The sequence below is a fragment of the Rhincodon typus genome, chromosome 22 (assembly GCF_021869965.1).
Source record: "Rhincodon typus isolate 14 chromosome 22, sRhiTyp1.1, whole genome shotgun sequence".
Taxonomy (NCBI): Eukaryota; Metazoa; Chordata; class Chondrichthyes; order Orectolobiformes; family Rhincodontidae; genus Rhincodon; species Rhincodon typus.
Window position 1 is genome coordinate 12,400,922 of NC_063353.1, and position 21,774 is coordinate 12,422,695.

The 21,774-nt window shown below is 38.8% G+C and overlaps 1 protein-coding gene across 1 annotated transcript in view; it reads left to right on the forward strand.

The window, feature by feature from the left end:
• Nucleotides 1-21,774, forward strand: part of vwf (von Willebrand factor) — a 103,685-nt gene that overhangs the window by 78,241 nt on the left and 3,670 nt on the right. The window contains exons 42-51 of the mRNA XM_048610454.1: nt 1,498-1,700; nt 2,149-2,298; nt 4,437-4,550; nt 8,030-8,213; nt 10,311-10,351; nt 12,571-12,690; nt 14,676-14,774; nt 16,056-16,184; nt 17,918-17,957; nt 19,542-19,645. Of these exons, the coding sequence (XP_048466411.1) occupies nt 1,498-1,700; nt 2,149-2,298; nt 4,437-4,550; nt 8,030-8,213; nt 10,311-10,351; nt 12,571-12,690; nt 14,676-14,774; nt 16,056-16,184; nt 17,918-17,957; nt 19,542-19,645 (1,184 nt within the window). The remainder of the gene's footprint in view (nt 1-1,497; nt 1,701-2,148; nt 2,299-4,436; nt 4,551-8,029; nt 8,214-10,310; nt 10,352-12,570; nt 12,691-14,675; nt 14,775-16,055; nt 16,185-17,917; nt 17,958-19,541; nt 19,646-21,774) is intronic.

Consider the following 21,774-nt stretch of genomic DNA (forward strand, 5'->3'; position numbering starts at 1 on the left):
GACTTGACTATAAATGTTAAATCAGAAACCCTCAGGTTTAGCACTCAAGTGCTGATCAGTTACTGTGGAGTTGTGTATGAAGGTATTCACACCCAGTTCCACTGAAGGTGTGAATTGTGTGGGATGATTGTGGTATGGGGGTCGTTACACAGACCAGCTTGAATGTGATACTGAAGCTCTTGATGGAGAAGGTCCAGAGGATGTGAGATGTCCTGGACCTGTAAAGGGAAGGACTCCACCTCATCCTCCTGTTCCTCTTTCCTTCTCTGTGTGACCTCATGTTCACCTCCCATTTATCAGTCAGCCCAAGATGTCTCCTAGGAATATGCCCACAGCCAAGTCCTCCCTTTCTGCTGCTTATTCCTATGAAGTTCTCAAATCATTTTAAGTAAAATCTTCAGGGAATATTATTTGAGTGTTGGTGAAGATTTGACAAAGCATCCTAGAACACCACCTCATGTTTTTAGAGGTTTTCTTTCCAGCTCCAGCGGCAATGGGCGGCACGGTAGCTCAGTGGTTAGCACTGCAGCCTCACAGTGCCAGGGACCTGTGTTCGATTCCACCCTCGGGCGATTGTCTGTGTGGAGTTTGCACACTCTTCCCGTGTCTGCGTGGGCTTCCTGCGGGTGCTCTGGTTTCCTCCCACAGGCCAAAGATGTGCAGGCTAGGTGGATTGGCCATGCTAAATTGCCCATGGTGTTCAGGGGTGTGTATATTAGATGGGTTATAGGGGGATGGGTCTGGGTGGGATGCTCCGATGATCGGTGTGGACTTGTTGGGCCGAAGGGCCTGTTACCACACTGTAAGGATTCTATGAATGAATATAAGGTAGTGAATTTCCCCTGAGGCAGTGCTTGAAATGGCCTTGTTCACTTCCAATGAGATTATCACTGTTAAAAGGAGCATTAGTACAAAGCATTAGTCACCAGGATGTGACGTATCCTTTACAAGCACTGTCAGGCATTTTTGGCGTCAAGCTAAATCTTAACAAGCTTATGGATGACCTATCCTAGTGCATGCTTCATTGCCCTATCCATTACACTAGAGTAGGGTTAGATAACTTATACTGAGAACCAAACCTTGCACAAGAATGCCACTGCTGGATAAACTCTAATGAATCACATACTTTAATGGTAGACTAGCTAGCTGGGAAAGTGTTCATTAGTATCAATTCAATGTTGTTGTTGTAAAAAGAAAGACTTATGGCACCAGATGGTTCATAATGAAAAGTCGTCTGCCTAGTATAGCCCTGAAGCATGACTACATGTCTGAGGGGAAACCTTCACCTTAAAGTTCAATCTGTACTGTTTAAGTGTCTCCAAGATACAATTAAGAAAACTAATGCTAAAGGATTAAAACAGCACCTTCTAAAGACTGATCCAAATATACTCCTGTTTTCAGTCTGCAAGTGTCTCCAAGATACAATTAAGAAAACTAATGTTAAAGGATTAAAACAGCACCTTCTAAAGACTGATCCAAATATTCTCCTGTTTTCAGTCTGCAATAGGAACCAATGTGAAGACAAGCCTATAACATGCCCCTCTCACCGAGCCCTGACTGTTGTAAAGACACAATGTTGTGACAAATACGAATGTGCTTGCAGTTGTAGCAATGAGATAGTGAGCTGTCCTGCTGGATATTCAGTCAAGTCAGTGATAAATGACTGCAACTGCACCACATCCTATTGTGAACCTAATGAGGTAACTAAAAACTATGCTAACTATTGCCTTGAACCTCATTTTGTTTGTGATTGAAATGTAAAGGACTGTGAGGAAATGGTATGGATGTGAGAGTGAAGATATGTCAGTGCAAGGATGCATCAATGGGAGGGTATGGTACTATGAAGACCAAATTAATATGGGCAAATATTGCTGTCTACATGTTATTGTGATGTTAAATTACTGTGTGTCCATGGCTATGTGAATTTGTAATGGTGACAATATATCTTACACATAATATAGACTGTCACTTTAGTTATAGATGAGATGTTGGTTTGAATCAAGTTTGTTTGGTTACTTTTACGTGTCTTAGTGTGTGAGTATGTTGATATGAGGAATATTACTGTATTATCTTAATATAAGAGCTATGTGGTATATTAACATGCTAAAATGTTTTGTGTGCACATCATTTGATACCTGCCATGTGAAGGTTTGTGTTCACAACGGTGTTGTCTACTTGACTGGAAAGACGTGGGAGGAGTCTTGCCAACAATGTTCCTGCACTGACAGAAAGAACACTGTCACAGGACTTCATGAAGTGGAGTGTGTTACTAAAACCTGCAATAAAAATTGTCCAACTGTAAGTAAAAACACATTTGGATACACTTTTTATTCCATGGGAAATAGAAGGAAAACTGCATTCAGGCTGCTATCAAAGTTTCATGGAATATGTAAGACATTTATGGATTGCAATGTGACAGTCAGATAAGATACAGTTCAGTGCTTAATATAAAGAGTAGCCCTAACTGGACCATAGGGCTGCTCTCTCATTAGAGAGAGACAACTGGTGGTGGTTTAACCAGAGGATCACCATGCCTCAGGAAAGGGGAAATGTTGAGAAGGAGAGTCCTCACGGTAACCTCAGCCAATTCAGGAATTAAACCTACACTGTTTGTATCACTCTGCATCGCAAACTGACTGTCCAGCCAACTTAATATATACAATTCAACAGAGTTCAGGTTGTAGGAATAAGATATACAACAAGCATGTATGACTCAGGTTGAAATACTAATCTATTAGCTTTATTTTACCTTGCCTAAATGACAGACTGCAGCTCAAAATGTAAGTCATTGGTCTTAAAGCACTATGAGGCATCCTGAGGATGTGATGAGGTGCTAAATAACTGTTTCCCATGAAAGACATACAGCACATGTGACCAGAGAATCACCTGCAATGGCTTCTCTTCCCTCTCCCTTACCATTATCTCTTTGGTCCCCCAAATTTTGGTTTTCATCTACAGTATCCGAAAAGACAACAACAGATTCCAAATATGCTCTGGCAATGTCGAACTCTACCTCACCACCTGTTTCCTCCATTGCATTTTACTTGTCAAACTGCTTGTCTGATTTTCAGCTCTGATATAGAGGCATTTCCCTTATTGGGAAAACCATAGCCATTGTCATTTAATTCTGCCACAAGCTTGGCTCCCCAGTCGCTGGTTCCATTGTCTCCCTGGCCATTGTTTCAAGTTGAACCAGATTGTCAACAAGAGTAAAACATCCTCTTGCACACTGATATGATTTCTGACTCCATAGTTGCTCACCAAATCTGTATGATTCTATTTCTAATATCTTCATCCATAGCCCTGTCTTAGCTCGTCTAGGACAGGGCCCATCATGCAGACCAATGTTACTGCTAGACTTGACTATTTCTGCCAAACACACACTAATCCAAAACTCTATAATAATCTCAAGTCACCACCAAACCTGACTCATTGCTGGTCTCGCAGGCCTACTTTGTCCCATTTTCTGGCAGTACCTTGACTTTAAAGTGCAATCCTTGTCTTCAAATTCCTTCAGTATCTCACCTCTCCCCACCTCGTATAACCTCCCCCAGCCTATTGCTGTCTAGTTTCTGTACTCCTTTTAATTTGGGCCTCTTGCACAGCAACTTCCTTGGGGTTATCATTGAGCTGAAAGTTCATGAGATGAGGCATGTAAACCCTCTGGCTACGAGACAAGGCAGAATATGGTGGAATTTTATGGTGAATGTCCCAGTTGTGAATCTCCCAAATTCTATTCAACAACAACGGCATAAGTCAAGAGTGGGACGGAATACTCTCCACTTGCCAAGAGGAGTGCAGAATAACAGCACTCAAGAAGGTCATCCCCCTTCAGGAGAAAGCAGCCTACATAATTTACATCGTCCATCATTATCTAAATTCCCTTCATCACTGGTGCACAGTGGTAGCAGTATGCACCACATACAAGATGCACTGCAGCAATTTCCCAAGACTCCTTTTCTAGCACCTTCCAAACCCACTGCATTTACCACTTGGAAGAACTGCTTTGGTAAATACATGGGAATGCCACGACCTGCAAGTTCCCCTCCGAGCCACACATCACCCTGACTAGGTTCATTATTGCATTCACTGTTACTGTGTCAAAATGCTCTTTGTAACTGCATTGCAGGAGAACCTGCATCACCATCCTCAAAGGCAACGAGGGATGGGCATCAAATATTGCGCTTTCCTATGAATCTTACACAAAATGAATGAATAAAACAAACTATCCTGATTTTAATTACTCCTTGTACTCTCTGCTTACCACAAGGCTAAAGCTAACAGCTGTATTTAGTTTTGTAATGAACATGTAGGTTGACACCCAGAAGGAAATGCAGTAATGTATTTGAGCCAAAACAATTGTGTTTTCACTGTTTATCACAAATCAGATTCAAAGCTTGGAATTTTATCACTAAAAGTATCCTTTCTTTCTAAAGGGGCAGACCTACAGAGATGTAGAAGGGGCATGCTGTGGAAAATGCAAGCGTACGGTCTGTGAAGTAGATGTTTTCAGCAGAGGTGATGCAAATCCACAAAAAATTGTCCATCGAGTGAGTAGCTACAATCTTTTCAGCTGAAGAAACCATGGTACTTTGCAATCATATCATTTTTTTTTCCATGGCAAGTTAATTGGGTTATGTTTAGGAGAATTCAATCCATACAGCTAACTGTATGGAGGAGAAGGGTATCATTGACAGAGATTTCTAAACTTCTGTGTTGAACTGAACATGTGCCAAATGTTTTCATCAATTTTAATGTAATATTAGCAAGCATTGAATACCTTACTTAGCGTAACCATGCAATCTGGATCATTATGTAATTCTGACTGAAACTAAGTCCAATTTAAATGCAAATGAGATGATGTACATAGATGCAGCAGATTTGGAAGTTGACAATAACAATGCTACTTAAGTTGTTTTAAAGCAACATAGAGAACTGAACTTTTAGTGTTGCTTCTAACAAATTTTCAATTTGTTCAATGATTAAATGGTTTAACATTTCACTCCAATGGACATTCAACAACATTGCAGCATTAATCTACATTAACTCACTTTAAGTCATTGATTTGAAACTTCATTACAACATCTGACTCAGAGGTCAGAACACTACTAATTAGGGTTGGGGTAGCTTTGTTAGTATTGGATGGAATAAGTCGGATAGCTAGAAATAATCAGAAGATGTAAAATCCATATAGATATGGGTATGAAGTAACAACATGAAGAAGACACTGATGGGAGTGGTCTACAGCCCTTCTAACAATAGCAACACAGTGGGACATAGAATTACTCAGGAGATAATAATGGTATGTAAAAGAAACCATCATGGGACGCTTTAATCTTCAATTGGCGTAGTCAGATTGATAGAGGTAGCCACAAGGAAGAATTCGTAGAATGTATTAAGTACAGTTTCTTAGAACAATATGCTGTAGATCTAACCAGCTTTCAGGTTATTTTGAATCTGGTGATCTGTTATGAGGCAGATTTAACAAATGAACTCAGGGTGAAAGATTTCCTGGAAAAACGTGAGCGTACCATAGTAGAATTTATATTCAGCTTGAGACAGAGGAACATGAGTCAGAAACAACTGTGATAAATGTAAATAGGGTAATTATAAATGAATGAGGGCACAGGTAGCTAGAGTGATCAGAAAAGAGTTTACAAGAAAATCCAGGTAAGGAACAATGCCAGATATTTAAGAAAATGGTTCATGTCACAGAGGAAAGATGCATCCCAGTCAGAGAGAAAGTTTCTAGGAAGATGATAAACTAACTGTAGTTCACCAGGGAAGTTAAGGGTAGAATTAATTTGAAAGAAAAGACAATATTCTGTGGTGAATATTCGTGGAAAGCCGGAGGACTGAGGACATTTTAAAAATGAACAAAAGGTGACTAAAAAAAATAAAGAAAGAGGAAGTAAACTTTGAGGGTAAACCACTAAACAGTACCAAGACTGTTAGCAAGACCACATTTAAAACTATAAAGGAAGAGAGAATCCAAAGTGAATGTGAACATCTTTGAGAATGAGGTTGAGAAATAATAATGGGAGAGAAATAAAATAATGACTTTGCATCAGGCTTCAGGGTAAATGACATTAATGTCATTCTGAAGATTCTAAATAATTAAGAGGAAAAAGGGAAGAGCAAATTTATAAAGTAACTATGACTAGAGGAAAAGATGCTCGTGAAGCTAATGCAATTAACAGCGAATACGTCACTTGAGCCTGTTAGGGTATATCTTAGGATATTAAAGGAAATAGCTACAAAGTTAGTGGATACAATGCTAGTAAATTTCAAGAATCCTCAAATTCTGGAAAAGTGCCAGAGGATTGGATAACTGCCAATTAACACCCTTCTTCAAAAACATAGGGAGACACATAACATTTAACAATAGGCTAATTAGCTTAACATCTGTTGTTAAAATGTTTTAATCCTAAATTTTAATAATTTAAATATGTAATAGTAGAGCATTTAGAAATACGTAAGTAATCAATCTGAGTCAGCATACCTTCATTCAGGGGAAATTATGTCAGACAAATTTATTAGAATTCTTTGATGATGTTACAAGTAGGATAGATAAAAAAGGAAGTGAAAATAATATATTTCAATTTCCAGAAGGTCTGTGGTAAAGTATCAGATGTTAGACTACTTAATAAGACAAGAGCCCAGGGTGTTGAAGTAGTATATGAGTATGGAAACAGGATTGGCTAACTAATAGAAGACAGAGAGTTGGGATAAAGGAGGCATTTTCAGAATCGCAAACTGTAACAAGTGGAATTCCACAGGGATCAATGCTGCAGGTTTTTCCTATATATATTAATAACTTGCCTGGGGGAAGTGAGGTACTATAGACAAGTTTGTAGATGATTCAAAAATAGATGGAAAGATAGACGGTGTGGAGGGCTTGTAATGTGGGAAAATGTGATGTTATGCACTTTGGCAAGGAGCTTAGAGGAGCTGCATATTATTTGAATGGAGAAAGACTAAAGAAAGTTGCAGTACAGAGATCCTTGGGAGTCCTTGTACATAAATCACAGGAACCTAGCATTCAATTTCAGCAGGTAATAGTGAAAGCAAATGGAATGTTGTCCTTTATTTCAAAATGGAATGGAATATAAAAATAGAGAAGTCTTTCTAAAATGATATAAGGCACTAGTTAGACCACACCTGGAAAATACTGTGAACAGTTTTGGTCTCTTTATCTACGGAAAGAAATACTGACATTGGAGGCAGTCCAGAGAAAGTTCACTAGACTGATCCCGATTAGAGAGTGCAAGGTGTAGAGCTGGATGAACACAGCAGGCCAAGCAGCATCAGAGGAGCAGGAAAACTGAAGTTTAGACGATTAGAGAGGGATTGTCTTATGTGGGGAGGGTTGAGTAGGTTGGGCCTGTACACATCAGAGTTTACAAGAATCAGAGGTGATGTCATTGAAACATGTAAGAGACTTAGTGAGCTTTACAGGGTAGATGTGGAGCAGTTGCTCTCCCTTGTGGGAGATCCTAGGACCACAGAGCATAATCTCACATCTCCCAGTTAGGACAGGAATGAGGAGGAATTTCTTCTCTCAACGGGTAGTGAATCTGCGGAATTCATTGCTACAGAGGGCTGTTGAGGCTGAGCATTTAGCATATCCAAGGCTGAGGTGGACAGATTTTTAATCAGTAAGGAAATCTAGGTTTATGGGGAAAGGGCAAGAAAGTGGAGTTAAGGATTATCAGATCAGCCATGGTCTTACTGAATGGTGAATGAATTTCAATGGGCTGAATGGCTTACTTCTGCTCCTGTGTCTGATAGTTCTAATTAATTGAACCAGGTTCCACTTTTCACATACAATGATCAAATGATCAAAATTTATGAGAAAAATAAAAACAGAAACAAAGATAATTAGCTGATTATGACACGATCAAATTGATTATTGATAAGGGATGGGAAGGTCAAGCGTGCAAATTCAAACCTTAACCATCAGAGATAAATCTGCTTTCAGCTGGCATCATGTGTTGCTGAAGTGTAACTAATTGCTGTTATTTTGTAGGCTGGTGAACAATGGCCATCCCCAGACAATCCATGTATCACACTGGAATGCTTGGAGCTCAACGGGGAAGTAATTGTGCATGAAAAAAACAAGTCGTGTACCCACATTGATGTACCCACATGTCCTCTTGGCTATGAGCTGAAGTGTAACAGAGTCATAAATTGTTGTCCAATGTGCCAATGTGGTAAGTTTTTACAAATAGTAGCTCATTATCCTCTCTTGGAATTTTAACCATGCTCAGCCTTCATAAAAACACACCATACAGTGTGTTGCTTCGTTCCCAGTGTGAGCCATAACAACAGCAATTTCCATTTGTACAGCACCTTTAACATGGTACAACAGTCCAAAATGCTTATTGCAAGAAGTAATGAAAGCACAATTTATATTTTTCCTGCCAATTAAAATAAATCGATGGAAATCACAAGCTGCACCTCTTTGAACTACGACCAGTTAAGAATTCCAGGCTGCAATTGGGCCCTGATGTGCAACAGAATGGTTGTCACACTAAGTACCTTTTCTATATAATCAAAAATGTTATGAAGAACAGGTCTTAGTGCTAACTCCTTTATATTAGATGTCTTTTGGTTATTATGAAAGCTGCGAGAATCTTTTGAAGAAGTTAACCATGCTACTTTATCGAGGATCACCCTATTAGGATGCAGCATCTGTATTAACGGTTGATGCTGAGACATTATAGGTTAATGATTGGTAAAGTCAATTTTCAGTTTCCCACAAGTGATATGAAGAATATGTGGTCCTCCTTCAACTAGCTTATGTACAGAAGATGTCTTGAAGATAATAATCCCTGCCTGGGAGTGGGCTGACCCATTTTGGCTGGTCATTGATCATGATGACATAAACCCCTGTGATTCACAAAGACCATGTCATTATGTTTAGAGGCCTTGAGCCATTTGGCTTCCATCCATGCCTTAGACTTTGGAGAAAGTTCTGTATTATTTCTTGTTTTCCCACAGGGAAAGTGACAACGATGATGATTGATGGGTAAACTGCTCATCCCTAACTGGTTTTGTTGCAGCTGCAGTTTCACTTGTGTTTCTGGTCTCTGAAGTGGTAACAATGGAAGGAACTGAAGTCATAAGTGTTTTATTTTGGTTACCTTCCCAGCCAGTGACAAAGCATGTCAATTGTCAATGTTATCTATTGGCCAGAGTCGAGGACATAGTAATACTGTGAAGTATTGTGAAGGCTGTGAAGCTGGTTACTCTCAAAACACTTCCAATAGCTGTGCCTGGATTTGAATGGGCAAAAATGACAGCCAGCTCCCGTACAAGTAAACATACCTTTTGTCTCCTTCATTCACGCCTAATTGTCCATAAGTGCCTGTTTCATGAATTGTAATGAGGCAATGAAAAATATAGCTGCCATCTGTAAGTGCTCACTTATTTGAGGGTTAGCACATTCATTCCTGTTCTGATGGACTAACTGGACATTGCATTCCTGGCAAGACAATTAGCGAGTTACTCCATCAAATGAACTGAACCTCCGTGAAGCTCTCATTCATACCACTGCATCACTACTTTCACCAGTTGGAAATTCTGCCCTTGGGTTTGAGACCTGTGCTTGTGATATGATACTTAATACTGAGATAGATGATCTCTTCCAACCTCTTCTGTTGGGTAGAAGATACAAACGCTTAAACACACACACCAACAGATTCAAGAACAGCTTCTTCCCTGCTGATATTAGACTTCTGAATGGACTTCTCAAGTTTCACATTTAATGTTGACCTTGCTGTTTGTGCACCTTCTCTGCAGCTGTAACATTGTATTCCTCGCATTGTTCTATTACCCTAATGCACTTTGTATGCTATGATCTGCCAGTACTGCGCACAAAACAAAACTTTCCATTGTATCTAGGTACATGTGACGATAATAAATCAAATCAAATCAAAGATGGACTGTAGACACACAACAACTGAGATTCAAAACTGGAGTGGAGCTGAGACCACAATCCAATCAGACATGATCTTATTAAATGGTGAAGCAGGTTGAAGATCCAATTGGCCTATTTCTGGTCCTAAGTCCTATGTTCCTACATCAGTATTGTAGAAAAAAGAACAATCATAAGAGGCATAAAGTTATAAATCAAAACAAGTTGTGTGAAATTTGTTATTTTCACGGAGGTGTTTAATGTTTGAATTGGACAACAAGTGCCAAATCATGCTTTATAACTTACAGAAGTGTATAAACATAATGGGACATTCAGATTTTATTTTAGCCTTTAACAGTACAAATAATATTAATCGACATGTATTTTGTAGTTCCAGGAAACGTTTGCGTACTGAATGGAACCAGCGTTGGGGTAAGACGATGGATGGTTTGAAAGGTTTATTACATTTGACAGTAGTATGTTATGAAACGAGTACTTTAATTGAGGCTGCTCTGTAGTGCAGAGCGCCATCTAGCGGTCTAGGAGAAGAAGGCTTAGTTCAGGAAGCAGAAGTTTGTTGGGTTCACTTCTGGGTATCATGCCTGTGTTTTAAAAGCATTGTAGGAGTAAAGGAAGGAGATAAAAAAAAAGTCTACGGGTTTGACATGCTGAAAATAGGATAATTTAAATAGAAAATTCTGTAAATGAATTTTAAAGCAGCAAAGCTGGCAAGGAGAACATTTTGTAGGGGGACATGTTTACAGAAACATCAAGAGAGCAAACTGGAAAGGAGCACTGACCATGGTAAAATCAGTTTAAAAAGAGAGAGCATAAAGAACGAAACTGCCTTCCCCATAAGCCTCTTGTCTGAGGAATTTATACAAGATTTGTACATATAGAAAATATCTGCAAGTAGGATAGAATCTCTGACGAGAGAAACAGAATTGAAGTTTAGAATGATGACTTCATGTTCTAATGAATTATGTTAATCAGTATTTATGGGCTAAACAACTGATGATCTGCGTTCTGATAGTAGGTCACCCATATGTGGCAGCAAGTGGTTTGTGCAGGATCCTTGAACTCAGTACATAGTCCTTCAGCACCTACCAACTATCCTATGGCACTGTGGACATACCTACTCACCAATGTCTGCAGTGGTTTAAGACAATGGCTTATCACCATCCACTCAATTAGAAATGAGTAATAAATGGTGGCTTAACAAGGGACTCCCACATCCCATAGACAAACAGTTTTAAATAAAACTTCAATGACCTTAAACAACTCAGGAAAACACTAATTGCAGCAGTAGCCAGGGATCAATAACATGGAAGCAGTTGATAATCTTTTTAGAAAGCACTTTTTGTTGTGTTTTGTTGAACATGTACTGCAGGACCAGCATTAGTTGCAATGCTGAGCTCCAAATTGATAACACTGGCATCAAAACGGGTATATACATTAATTAATGTCACAGTCTGTCTGTTTTAATGGACGCTACCCATGTGCACAATAACAGCCTCATGTAAATGACATCTGCACAGATTGCACCAGAAAAGTGTGCAGTAGATACCATTTAACATCTAAAATTCCACCCACATCTTGACAAGACTAGATACGAAGGAGCCGGATTTTCTGGAATAACTTCCCGGTTGCTGCTAGCTCCATCTTGTGGGAGCTACGGATAAAGCAATCATTCAGAATCCAAACAGAGCTGAATATACTGTGGCAGTCAGAATGATAAACTGTCCACTGCATTCACCAGTGTCTGGAATCTTTTAAAGTAGATAGAAATGTTTATTTTTTCAAACTCTCTCTCTTTATAGTGGGAACATGCTTCATTCACATCTGCCATAGTTTTCATCATTTATAGTGTTGCTTGCAAATGTGAGAGTACAAATCCTCTATTGGCTCTAATGACATTGACCTATCTGCTTGATTAACAAAGGTTTTTTTCTGCGTGAAAAGAAAGACCTACTAATATCATCCATTTAATTTCTAGTTTCCCATTCCTTATCTTAAGAATCACGGATACTTTGGAGTATTTAAACTAGCAGTAATTGACTTAATCAAGGTGTTCAGAAAATAACAAAAAAAACCACAATATTAAAGATTTTTGCCATTAACAATCATAATCAGAAGTTAACTGTGTCCTTGGAATCTCCAGGAGTGTTCATTTTACATTCTGATCAGTGATGGTTTGCCTTTGATCAGTTTTTCTGCTGACAGCGACTTTGAGTCAGCACATTATTTATGGTTAGAAATGCAGGAAGACATTCATATTGAATAATTAACTATTCTGATTTTATCACTGCAAGTTTAAAAATAATTTACAGCTAATTTTCCACCTGGTAAATCTGTACCATGTTCCACTCTCCTTGGGCATTTTACAACATTTTATTGTAAGTTTCTATTCAAGCTCCCAACACTTGAGCAGCCAAATTGGTTACAAAAGGTGTTACCAACAATAGACCAACTACAAAGATTGTGGAAACCTGCAGCTGACTTACAAAACTATTCGTTAAGTAATTAGGATTGGAAGCAAAATCAGTGATGCACCTTAAACTGCCAGGGTAATGTGCATCTACATCTCAATAGTTTATGGGATATTCACTGAATGTTGGAAGTGAATTAACTCCTGTTTTGTTTTTCCTTAGGCCGGAGACACTTTGAAGATAGATGACTGCACTGAGTGCCGTTGCTCAGAAGAAGCAGATAGATTGACAAATACACACTCACTTCAGTGTGTCACCAAACGTTGCAGAAATTGCCCTGATGTAAGATGCCTGTTCAGTTGTTCATTTTCATTGTCATGATAGTACTTAACTGCAGAAACATTTGTGCGTGGCCTAGACCCATGGTTGTGAGGATGCGGAAACCAACACTCAAAATTACTCCAAAAAATATCGGGTATTGATGTGAAACCCTGACTTGGGTGTGAGTGATTACCATCTGAAATGTCATCTGTTTCAACCTCAAAGAGTGGGCCAGTCTTAAACTACTGAACACGTTCGCAACACAGCCCATATTGCTTGCTTAATCCATTATGGCCACTTATAAGGTGATTTAAACATGCATTTGTGGTGAGAAAAGTGAGCCTCACTATTAATGCAGGCAAAGCATAGTATGGCTGAAAATGGAATCAATCTATCTGCTGAGTACATACCAAAACATGATTTTGTGTATTTATAAGATTGATTCACCTTATGGGCCGAGTTGATGCAATTTATGATGGTTCAAAATGTTAGGTTGTTTAAAAGACGGCCAAATAATGATAAGTCAGCCTTCCTCCTCAATGCAGGGAACATGGATGCCTGTTTCATTCACTTTCACACCTCTGTGATAGCTGATTTAAAAAAAAGACGCATTTTGTGCAATATCCAAATTAATGGCACAAACATTTAAACTGTGTATCAAGGAGAATGCAGTGATCCTTGAGTATGGTTTAATGAATCCTGATTTACAAAACATCGCATGTTGAAGAAGAAGTTGCTCTATAGAGTGAATATTTTCCTTCAAGCTTAATTCCCACTTGTTGGGCTGTTTATTAATTTTCTAACTTTCACAATTGGTTAGATCATTATCAATAAGGAAGTAAAAAAGCTCAGAATTGTCACTTTGGGTATGATATCTATCAACAGATAACCTCTTGAAAACAAATTAAAAGCAACTGGTCTGTTTAACACAGTCCTCTTCAATCATATGTTCTATAAATTAGATCTTGAGGTACGGCGAGGTGAGTGGGAGACAAACCATTGTGTTAAAAGAAAACTGAAGCTTTGCCCTTGTTGAAAGAGTGACTTCAAATAGGTTTGCATAATTTTATAGGAGGTTAGATTTCACTGAAACACATTCCAAAAGTCTGAAAAATATTTAAATTCTTCACCATGGTTACATGGCAAAACTCCTGACGAATCTTTCTCACAGGTTTTACTTAATTCCTTTCAATTTCACTCACGACAACATGATGAGGACTTTGTTATATCAGAAACTAAGCTGATATAACTGAGTTAATACAATGAAAAGACTATAGGAACTCCTATTATAACAACACTCCATGCCCAGTGCTTTGAGCAAAAGGAGTATGTAGGAATTCAGAAAAAAATGTGCTCAATTCACACCTCAAATAATGTTTATTTCTTGATTAAAATGGTGAATTGTTAAAAGATCATTAGCATGGATGTTTTATGATTAGCTGTTTTAGTTTGACTCACACCGACACAATCACACTTTCAGCAAGGATAGTTTTGAAAACTATCCAGCTGTTTAACATATCCTAATAAGCAATGGAAATTGGACATTTCACTTGTTATTTTTGAACAGAGAAAAATATAGAGACTATGTTGCCTTAAAGATTAAGTGCTTTTCCATTTTCATGTCAGCATTTCATTATTTTAAAAGATTTGTCCCTTCACTTTACTGCAATGTTGTTTCAACTAAACTGAGACAAAATCCTGGAATTCCCTCCCTAACAACATTGTGGGTCTACGTACAGCACACAGACTGCAGTGGTTCAAGAAGGCAGCTCTCCACCACCTTCTCAAGGGCAAAATAGGGATGGGCAATGAATGCTGGCCCAGTCTGCGATGTCCATGAGCCATGTGTGAATAAAAATAAACATAAGGAATAATATTAAACATGATAATTAATGTAAAAATGCCACTGCTTTCATTTAGTAATATTGATAAGTAGGACATGCTACATTGCCAATAAAGAATTGTCTGAGATATTTGTTCAGAGCCTGCTTTGCTGTTTGTTGCAGGGATACACAACGAAGAAAGAAAAAGGTTCTTGTTGTGGAATATGCCAGGCCACAAGGTGCATTATCCATCTGGCAAATGGGACGGTGGTCATGTTAAAGGTCAGAACCTGTTGAAATTATTTAGATACTGAATACAGCCAACTCTGTCCCAGGCACAGTTTTTTGACTCTTTAATAGCGCATTTGGGGATGAATCAGAAGATTATGAGTTTAAGCCTAATGATGGAGATTTGAGCCCATATCCAAGTTTATAATTAAGTGCAAAACCTGGGGAATAATGGCCTGGCTGAGATACTGTCTTTCAGACATGATGTTAATCCAATTTTTCACTCATAGATTAACATCCCTCTTGGATCACTTCTCATGTGGATGTAAAAGAATCCTGTGACATAATTTAAGGAGTGGAATATTCATCTGATGTCCTGGCTAGTACTTGTTGCATAACCAACATCACTAAATCTAAACTTTCTGGTCATGTATCTCATTGCTCGTTGTGGGTCTGTGTTGTGCTTTGGTCGCTACATTTCCTCAGTTACTACTATGACTATACTTCATAAAATACTTACTTGTCAACACTTTGCAACATCTTGAAAGCCTATCTAATTATAAAATTTCACTTCGCTCTTCCTCATTTTCTATCTTTTATTTTCTCTTCTCCCATCTTTCTACCAGAATGACTTTAGGTCATTGAAAACAGGAAGACAAAATGCATTAACATTCACTGATTCGGCTCATAGAGATTTATAGTGCAAAAAAGGCTTTTTGGCCCATCAAGTAAGTGCTGGTCAAAACAATCACCTAATTATTCTAACCCCATTCTCCAGAACTTAGCCCCTAGCCTTGTATGTCTAGGCATCAGAAGTGTATATCTAAATACTTCTTAAATGTTATGAGGGTTTCTGCCTCTACCACTTCAGGCATTGAGTTTCAGATTCCCATCACCCTCTTGTTGAAATGTTTTCCGCTCATCCCTTCTGCCCCTTACCTTAAATCTATGCCTTCGATCATTGGTCCCTCAGTCAAAGGGAACATTTTCTTCCCATCTATGCTGTCCACCCTCCTCATAATTTTATACATTTCAAGCATGTCCCTGCTCATTCTCATCTGCTCCAAGGAAAACAACCCAGTTTATCCAATCTCCCTTCATAACTAAAACTCTCCAAGTGTAGTAACACTCTGGTGAGTCTCCTCTGCAACTCCCACCCCCCCGTGCAATCACATCCCTTCAATAATGTGGATTCCAGAACTGCACCCAATACTGTAGCTGTGGCCTAACAGATGTTTTATGTTCAATAAAATTATTTCAAAAATGAAGTCTTAGCAGTTTTAATAGTAGATTTGAAATAAGCATGTACGTAAAAAGAACATTTTGTTGTAACAGGCAGATGAAAGTATTCAAGATGACTGTGACTCATACAGATGTAAAGTAAATGAAAATGGAGAGATTTCCACAGAGAAGCGAACAGTCCAGTGTACTCCATTTGACAAAGAAGAATGTAAAGCTGGAGGGGTAAGAGTCAATGTGCTCATTGACTTTAAATGATAGACTTCTGTTAAATTGAACAGCAATCTTTCAGGCTGAAAATTATTTCACAGTGGTGTTGTTAGTAGCTCACAAGATCACCAGCTAAGCATAAATGAAGAAGGTCACTTTTGCCATCATGATCAGTCACCAAGAACAAAACCACAGTCTCTTTTTATTCCTTGACTCTAAGGATTTAACCTGCAGTATTCTATCTGAAAGTTGATTCTACTTTGTCAGCACTTTGTGTGAAGAAAAGTTTCCAGACATTAGCTATAATGCTCCAACATTTATTGAATTGGCTCTCCAGCAAAACAAATATTTTTCTTCCTTTTGACTGAAATGAAATTGATAAACCTCTGAAATGTGTCCAAGGCGATATGGTAGTCTGAGTGCAGTGTCTGCTCTGAAGTGTTTACAGTTGATGACTTAGGGAGCAGGAATGACATTCATAGCATCCCATCCCTCTCCACACTAACTGGTGGGAGGCTGACACTGTTGTAAATGATGTGGAACCAGCCAGTAACTGTTCATGGTTGAAGTAGAGAAGCCACCAATCCTACTTTCTACATTAGGTCTAAAGGCTCATTTAGTTAGCAATAATAGAGATGGACCACAAGTGAGTGTGAATAACAAATCTTCATGACAAGATGTGGCTTATTTCTTGATAGCGACAGTTACAAGTTACATAATTTTGTTAGACTGAGACTTTCAAGAGTCAGGGATGAGATGCTGACCCCATAGGGATCAGGAGCTTGATGCTTAACTCTTCACTGAAGACTGTATGAAATCATCTGTTTGGCTGGAACTTAAAACAGTTTGCAACATTAATCCTTTTAGAACCATTACTTTATACAACAGTTACAAGGGCCAGGAAATAGCTTAGGAGATGAATGTAACAGCTGAGGTCTACATTGAGTGTGCTTGCAGGGCTGATAAAATAATTTATTCCCACTCCTTCCAGGCATGTAGGTGTTGAGAATCCTTCCAATATCAATCTTGTGGAGACATAGCTGAAATGCCTGTTCCTTGGTGCCATCTATAGGCTCTAGCCTTGCAGTTTAGACTGGACCGCAGAACATTTCTTTAGAGTGAACACTTATACATACACACGCAGGCACACACGCCCCTTTCCCACTGCCGCTGTGTGGGGTGGGGCGGGTGCGGAGGGGTGGTGGTTTGTGGATGTTTGACTTGCAGGATGATTGCACTAAGCACCCTGTCCAAGTAGGAACATTATCCACATGGACTGCCAACCTCATTGGGTAGTCAGGCACCCAAAATCACCCACTATTTGCCCAATGATTCCCTCCAGGGAAGGTAATCTTCCAGGGACCCTTATAAATGCCAGTGAAATCAGCAAGAGGCCTATGCCAGTCTATATGCAGGGATATTGGCCTGAAGGGTTTTCAGCCTCAGTATCTTCCAGCAGTGAATTCTAATGTCAGGATCTTTGAACCTTAAATTTTTGGTTAGAAGTCATTTACATTTAGCATAAGTAGTGTGCAGTGCCTAAAGACATCAGCTTACTGTTTTTGTGATGTGTTTGTTCTTTTGTGTGCAGAGAGAATTTTTGAATATATTGCAAATGAACAGCAGTGGGAACATCGTCAAAATGAAGTTAACCTGACCACATTTTGGAAGTTGTAAAAGAGCAAAACTCTTTTAAAGTGTTAACATGAACCTTAATTCACTTATTTCCTCCTTCTCTTGATATGCAGGGTGAAATTGTCCGTGTGGATAGTTCCTGTTGCTTCTCCTGTGAGTAACTGCACAATGCGTCATGCTGCCCTGTTACTTTAAGTTGTTTAAAATAGGTAGCAGTCAGTGCAAGTCAGCAGTAAAATGCCAATGCAGTTTGTGTGTGGACTAAGTAATGAATGGTTAATATGACATAATGAATGATTAATGCAGTGACAAGAGAATTATAAAGTTAGAGCTTTACACACTGAAATAGAGGGAGTGCAAGGATGACCTTATTGTTGTCTTCAAGATTATGAAGAATTCTATTAAAGCAAATGGTGCTGGATTGATGTTGCTTCAAAGCACACAATGGGAAAACAGTGGGAGTAAAGGTAATCATAAAGTAAATTGAAGAGGAGATTAGAATTTATGGAGGAGGTGCCGGAGAATATACAATTAACTGCTCCAAACTATTGTTGAAGCAGGGTCAATGAATACTTTTAATATCAAGTTATCTCATTGAAGAGTGTGGGACAGCAAACTAGAGAGTGAGATTGGGCATAACAAGAGGACTACCAATGTATTTTCATGTGCAGGTTAACTGGTAGAGGCTTTGGGACAGAACTAATTCTGCTGGCATTTTGCCCAGTGCACACCATGATGGAGAGAGGGCACATCCTCCACCCTCCAGCATTGAGTGGAAGTGTCTAGGAGTGTTCCTGACTTACACAAGTTTTCTACACAAGCATTTCAGATTAGGTCCCTTTCAAACTCTTATCAACCAAAAGCTGGTCTGAGTATGTTTGAGAGACTTTGTCAATGCCGCAAAAAGCCTTATAGACCAGCTTATTCAATCCCAAGTGGATTGGTTGCCTTTCCACAACGAAAACATGCTTGCCTGAGATGCATTTAAGATATTTTGTGCTGTTCTGCCTCTTGAGCCTGGATCTGTGATTCACCAGGGCAATGTTTTGAGAGTACTCCATTCTTCCTCGTCACTATTGTACTGGGCACTTGTGATTTGGCTTCATGATAGGCTGGGGAGGGGGGTGGTCAGCGTGTTGTCTGGTCTGTGGCAGGAGTCTGGGTGGGGTGCCGTCCGGGAGGTTCTAGGCCTTTTATCGTTTGTCAGGTTAGGAGGTGTGTTGGGCTTGGTGAGGTTGAGAGTGTGTATTTGAGTGCCCATGGGGGAGCATCACGGATGTGATCAGGCAGCTCAGTTTTATAGCTAACTAAGAGGTGGAGCAGTTTTTAATTTGTCCAATGTTTCCCAGCTAACCATTCAAGTAAGTAACTCAGGACCATTTGAGACAGGGATTATTTTGCAGGGCTGCAAAATCCAGGTTTCAATTTCTTAGGAAACGCTCGCGGAGTCAGCTGCGTTGGGAAATCTGCATAATCCCTATGTGCAACTCCAGTCTTTGCTTCAGCAGCAACTGTCTCCCTATTGGAAGGTATGGAGCGTAATTATGGTCCTGCAACAAATACTTGATTCATGGTCATTTACTTCCCATGAGGGCATACTGGAGTACTGCGAAGTGATGTTTTCCATTGATATAGCAGGATTCCTCAAATTTCCACCCCACAGCACATAAATAAACTGTTATATGACGCTATCTGTGTAATATATACTATGACATGAACATTTTTTTTTACTTTCAGGCAAGTACAAGTCACAGCAGTGCAAAAAGATAACTGGAATAATTCAACACATTAGGATTGATGACTGTGTAACTGAAGGAGAAGTTAACATGCATTACTGTGAGGTACTAATTACAATTCAAGATCATTTATGAGTGTTCTTATTAATTATTTCCTTCTGTGTTCCATCTTTGCACTTCCCAGTAGAAGATCAGATGCTGGGTTGGGTGGGGAGGGTTCATAACTAACGTGAGACACTCTTCATATTCTGCCTTTATAAGGTCTTTTCTTTTATGTTAATCAAGTATTCGTTTTCCAATTTTTCCTCATAACTAAGGTTACTCACTCACCTGATAATCCTCCTCCATACCTTTACCAATGTCTTTATATTTTTCCAGATGTCCAGAAATGTCTACAATATTCCAGGCCTAACCAATGCTTTATAAAGTTCTCACACATTCCATTAGCTTTTATATTCCATAGATCTATTTGTGCCCAAAGGTAATCCATATGCTTTATAAACCATCTTATCAACTTTCTCAACTTTTTAAAATTAATTCATGTTCATGTTTATGCCCAGTCTCTTTGTATCTACAAATTTCTAAAACATACCAATTGTGGTACACTGTTGTTCCGTATCACATTCCCCAAAGAAGATCACTCTACACAGCTACATGTTGCATGAAAGTGCATGCAGTATGTATTGTGACAAATTGCATGCAATATGCATAAAAATAAAGTGCACACAATATGTGAGCTGCAGTGCATAAAAGTGCATACAATGCATCTGGTATCGTGCATACAGAAGTATTTTTCACTTCCCTGCAATAATTTTCTTAGCATATTTAAAACAACTATATGTTCAACATCATAAATAAGCAGAGCATTTTAGTAATAACTGACTTTTTTTTGGTTATAAATTGAACAGTTATGCCTCCTTCAGTAAAAAGCTTCTAATGAGAGAACATTTTCTGATCATTTTCCATGAGTACACGTAATTGAAAGATGTGCATTTTCTTGTACAGGTTCTGTTACTCCTAGTGCTATATTCTTATGTCATTAGTGTCCAGTCTTTTCAGTTTTCCCACAATTGTAGGACTAGGTGAACAACTTCTTTTGCAAATTCCATCCCAAGCCAATCAATTGTTTTTGTTAATCCTTTATGTGGTTTGTCTGTGCTTCAGTGAACTGTATCATTTTGAGCATAAATTTATTGAACATGAGAGTCTCAACTGTGAAGATGACCTATATATTATAAATGGTTTTATAATCACCATCAAAGGAAAAAAATGAGTTGATATTCAGGATGTCACTCCTGACCAAAGGAGCTCTTATTTGTCATTATGGCTGTCTAATCATGGTTATTGATTTGGAATTCTTACACATCAGCATCAGTAATGTCAACCCAGGCAGTAAGACCTATCTATGACATTAATCCACTGTGACTGTGCAATGCTTAACCTTTTGAGACATTGCATTGACCATTATGGTTTGGACTAGGGATCAGGACCTTATAGAGCAAATCTGCATTTGAATTATAATTTTTAGAATGACAGAGTAATTGTATCCATCCCAAGCTCCCACAAGAAATCCATGTTTGAAGATAATGACAGAGAATTGCAGGCCAGTATTATGTGCATCAACTGAGATTGGCAATCTGAAAGCAGACCCTATAGTTTTATTACATGACCTCTTGCCTACAGATATCTCACTAAGTCCAATGGCTTTCCCAACATCTCCAATCATTTATTAACAAATAAATGAAAGCATTCCAAAGAATGGAAAAAATAAATTTCAATAGTGGAGCAGGATCCAAATACATTTTTAGAAGGCTCTTCTTGATATTTTCTCAAGGAACTACTTTTTGATTTTCAGGGACTACTTTTTGGCTTTTAAGTGTTCATTCCTGCTAACACACACTTATGCTGCATGTAGTAACAATACCTTCTCCACTTGTGTTGACATGCGCAGAATTTGGGTTCATAAGAAGAACTAGAACAGTTAAAACAGTTAGAAGAATTTGTCAGTCCCCTGAATAATTTTCAATTGTCCATTAAACTTAAAGCCACAAGGCAGGAGGAAGCCATGAGGGTGTTACGGGGACAACATGTATTATAGGCAGGCAACTTTAATGTCTGTCATCAAGAGTAGCTGAAAAACACAGCATCTGAGAATACCTTGTGCTAGAGATAGTAGGAACTGCAGATGCTGGAGAATCTGAGATAACAAGGTGTAGAGCTGAATGAACACAGCA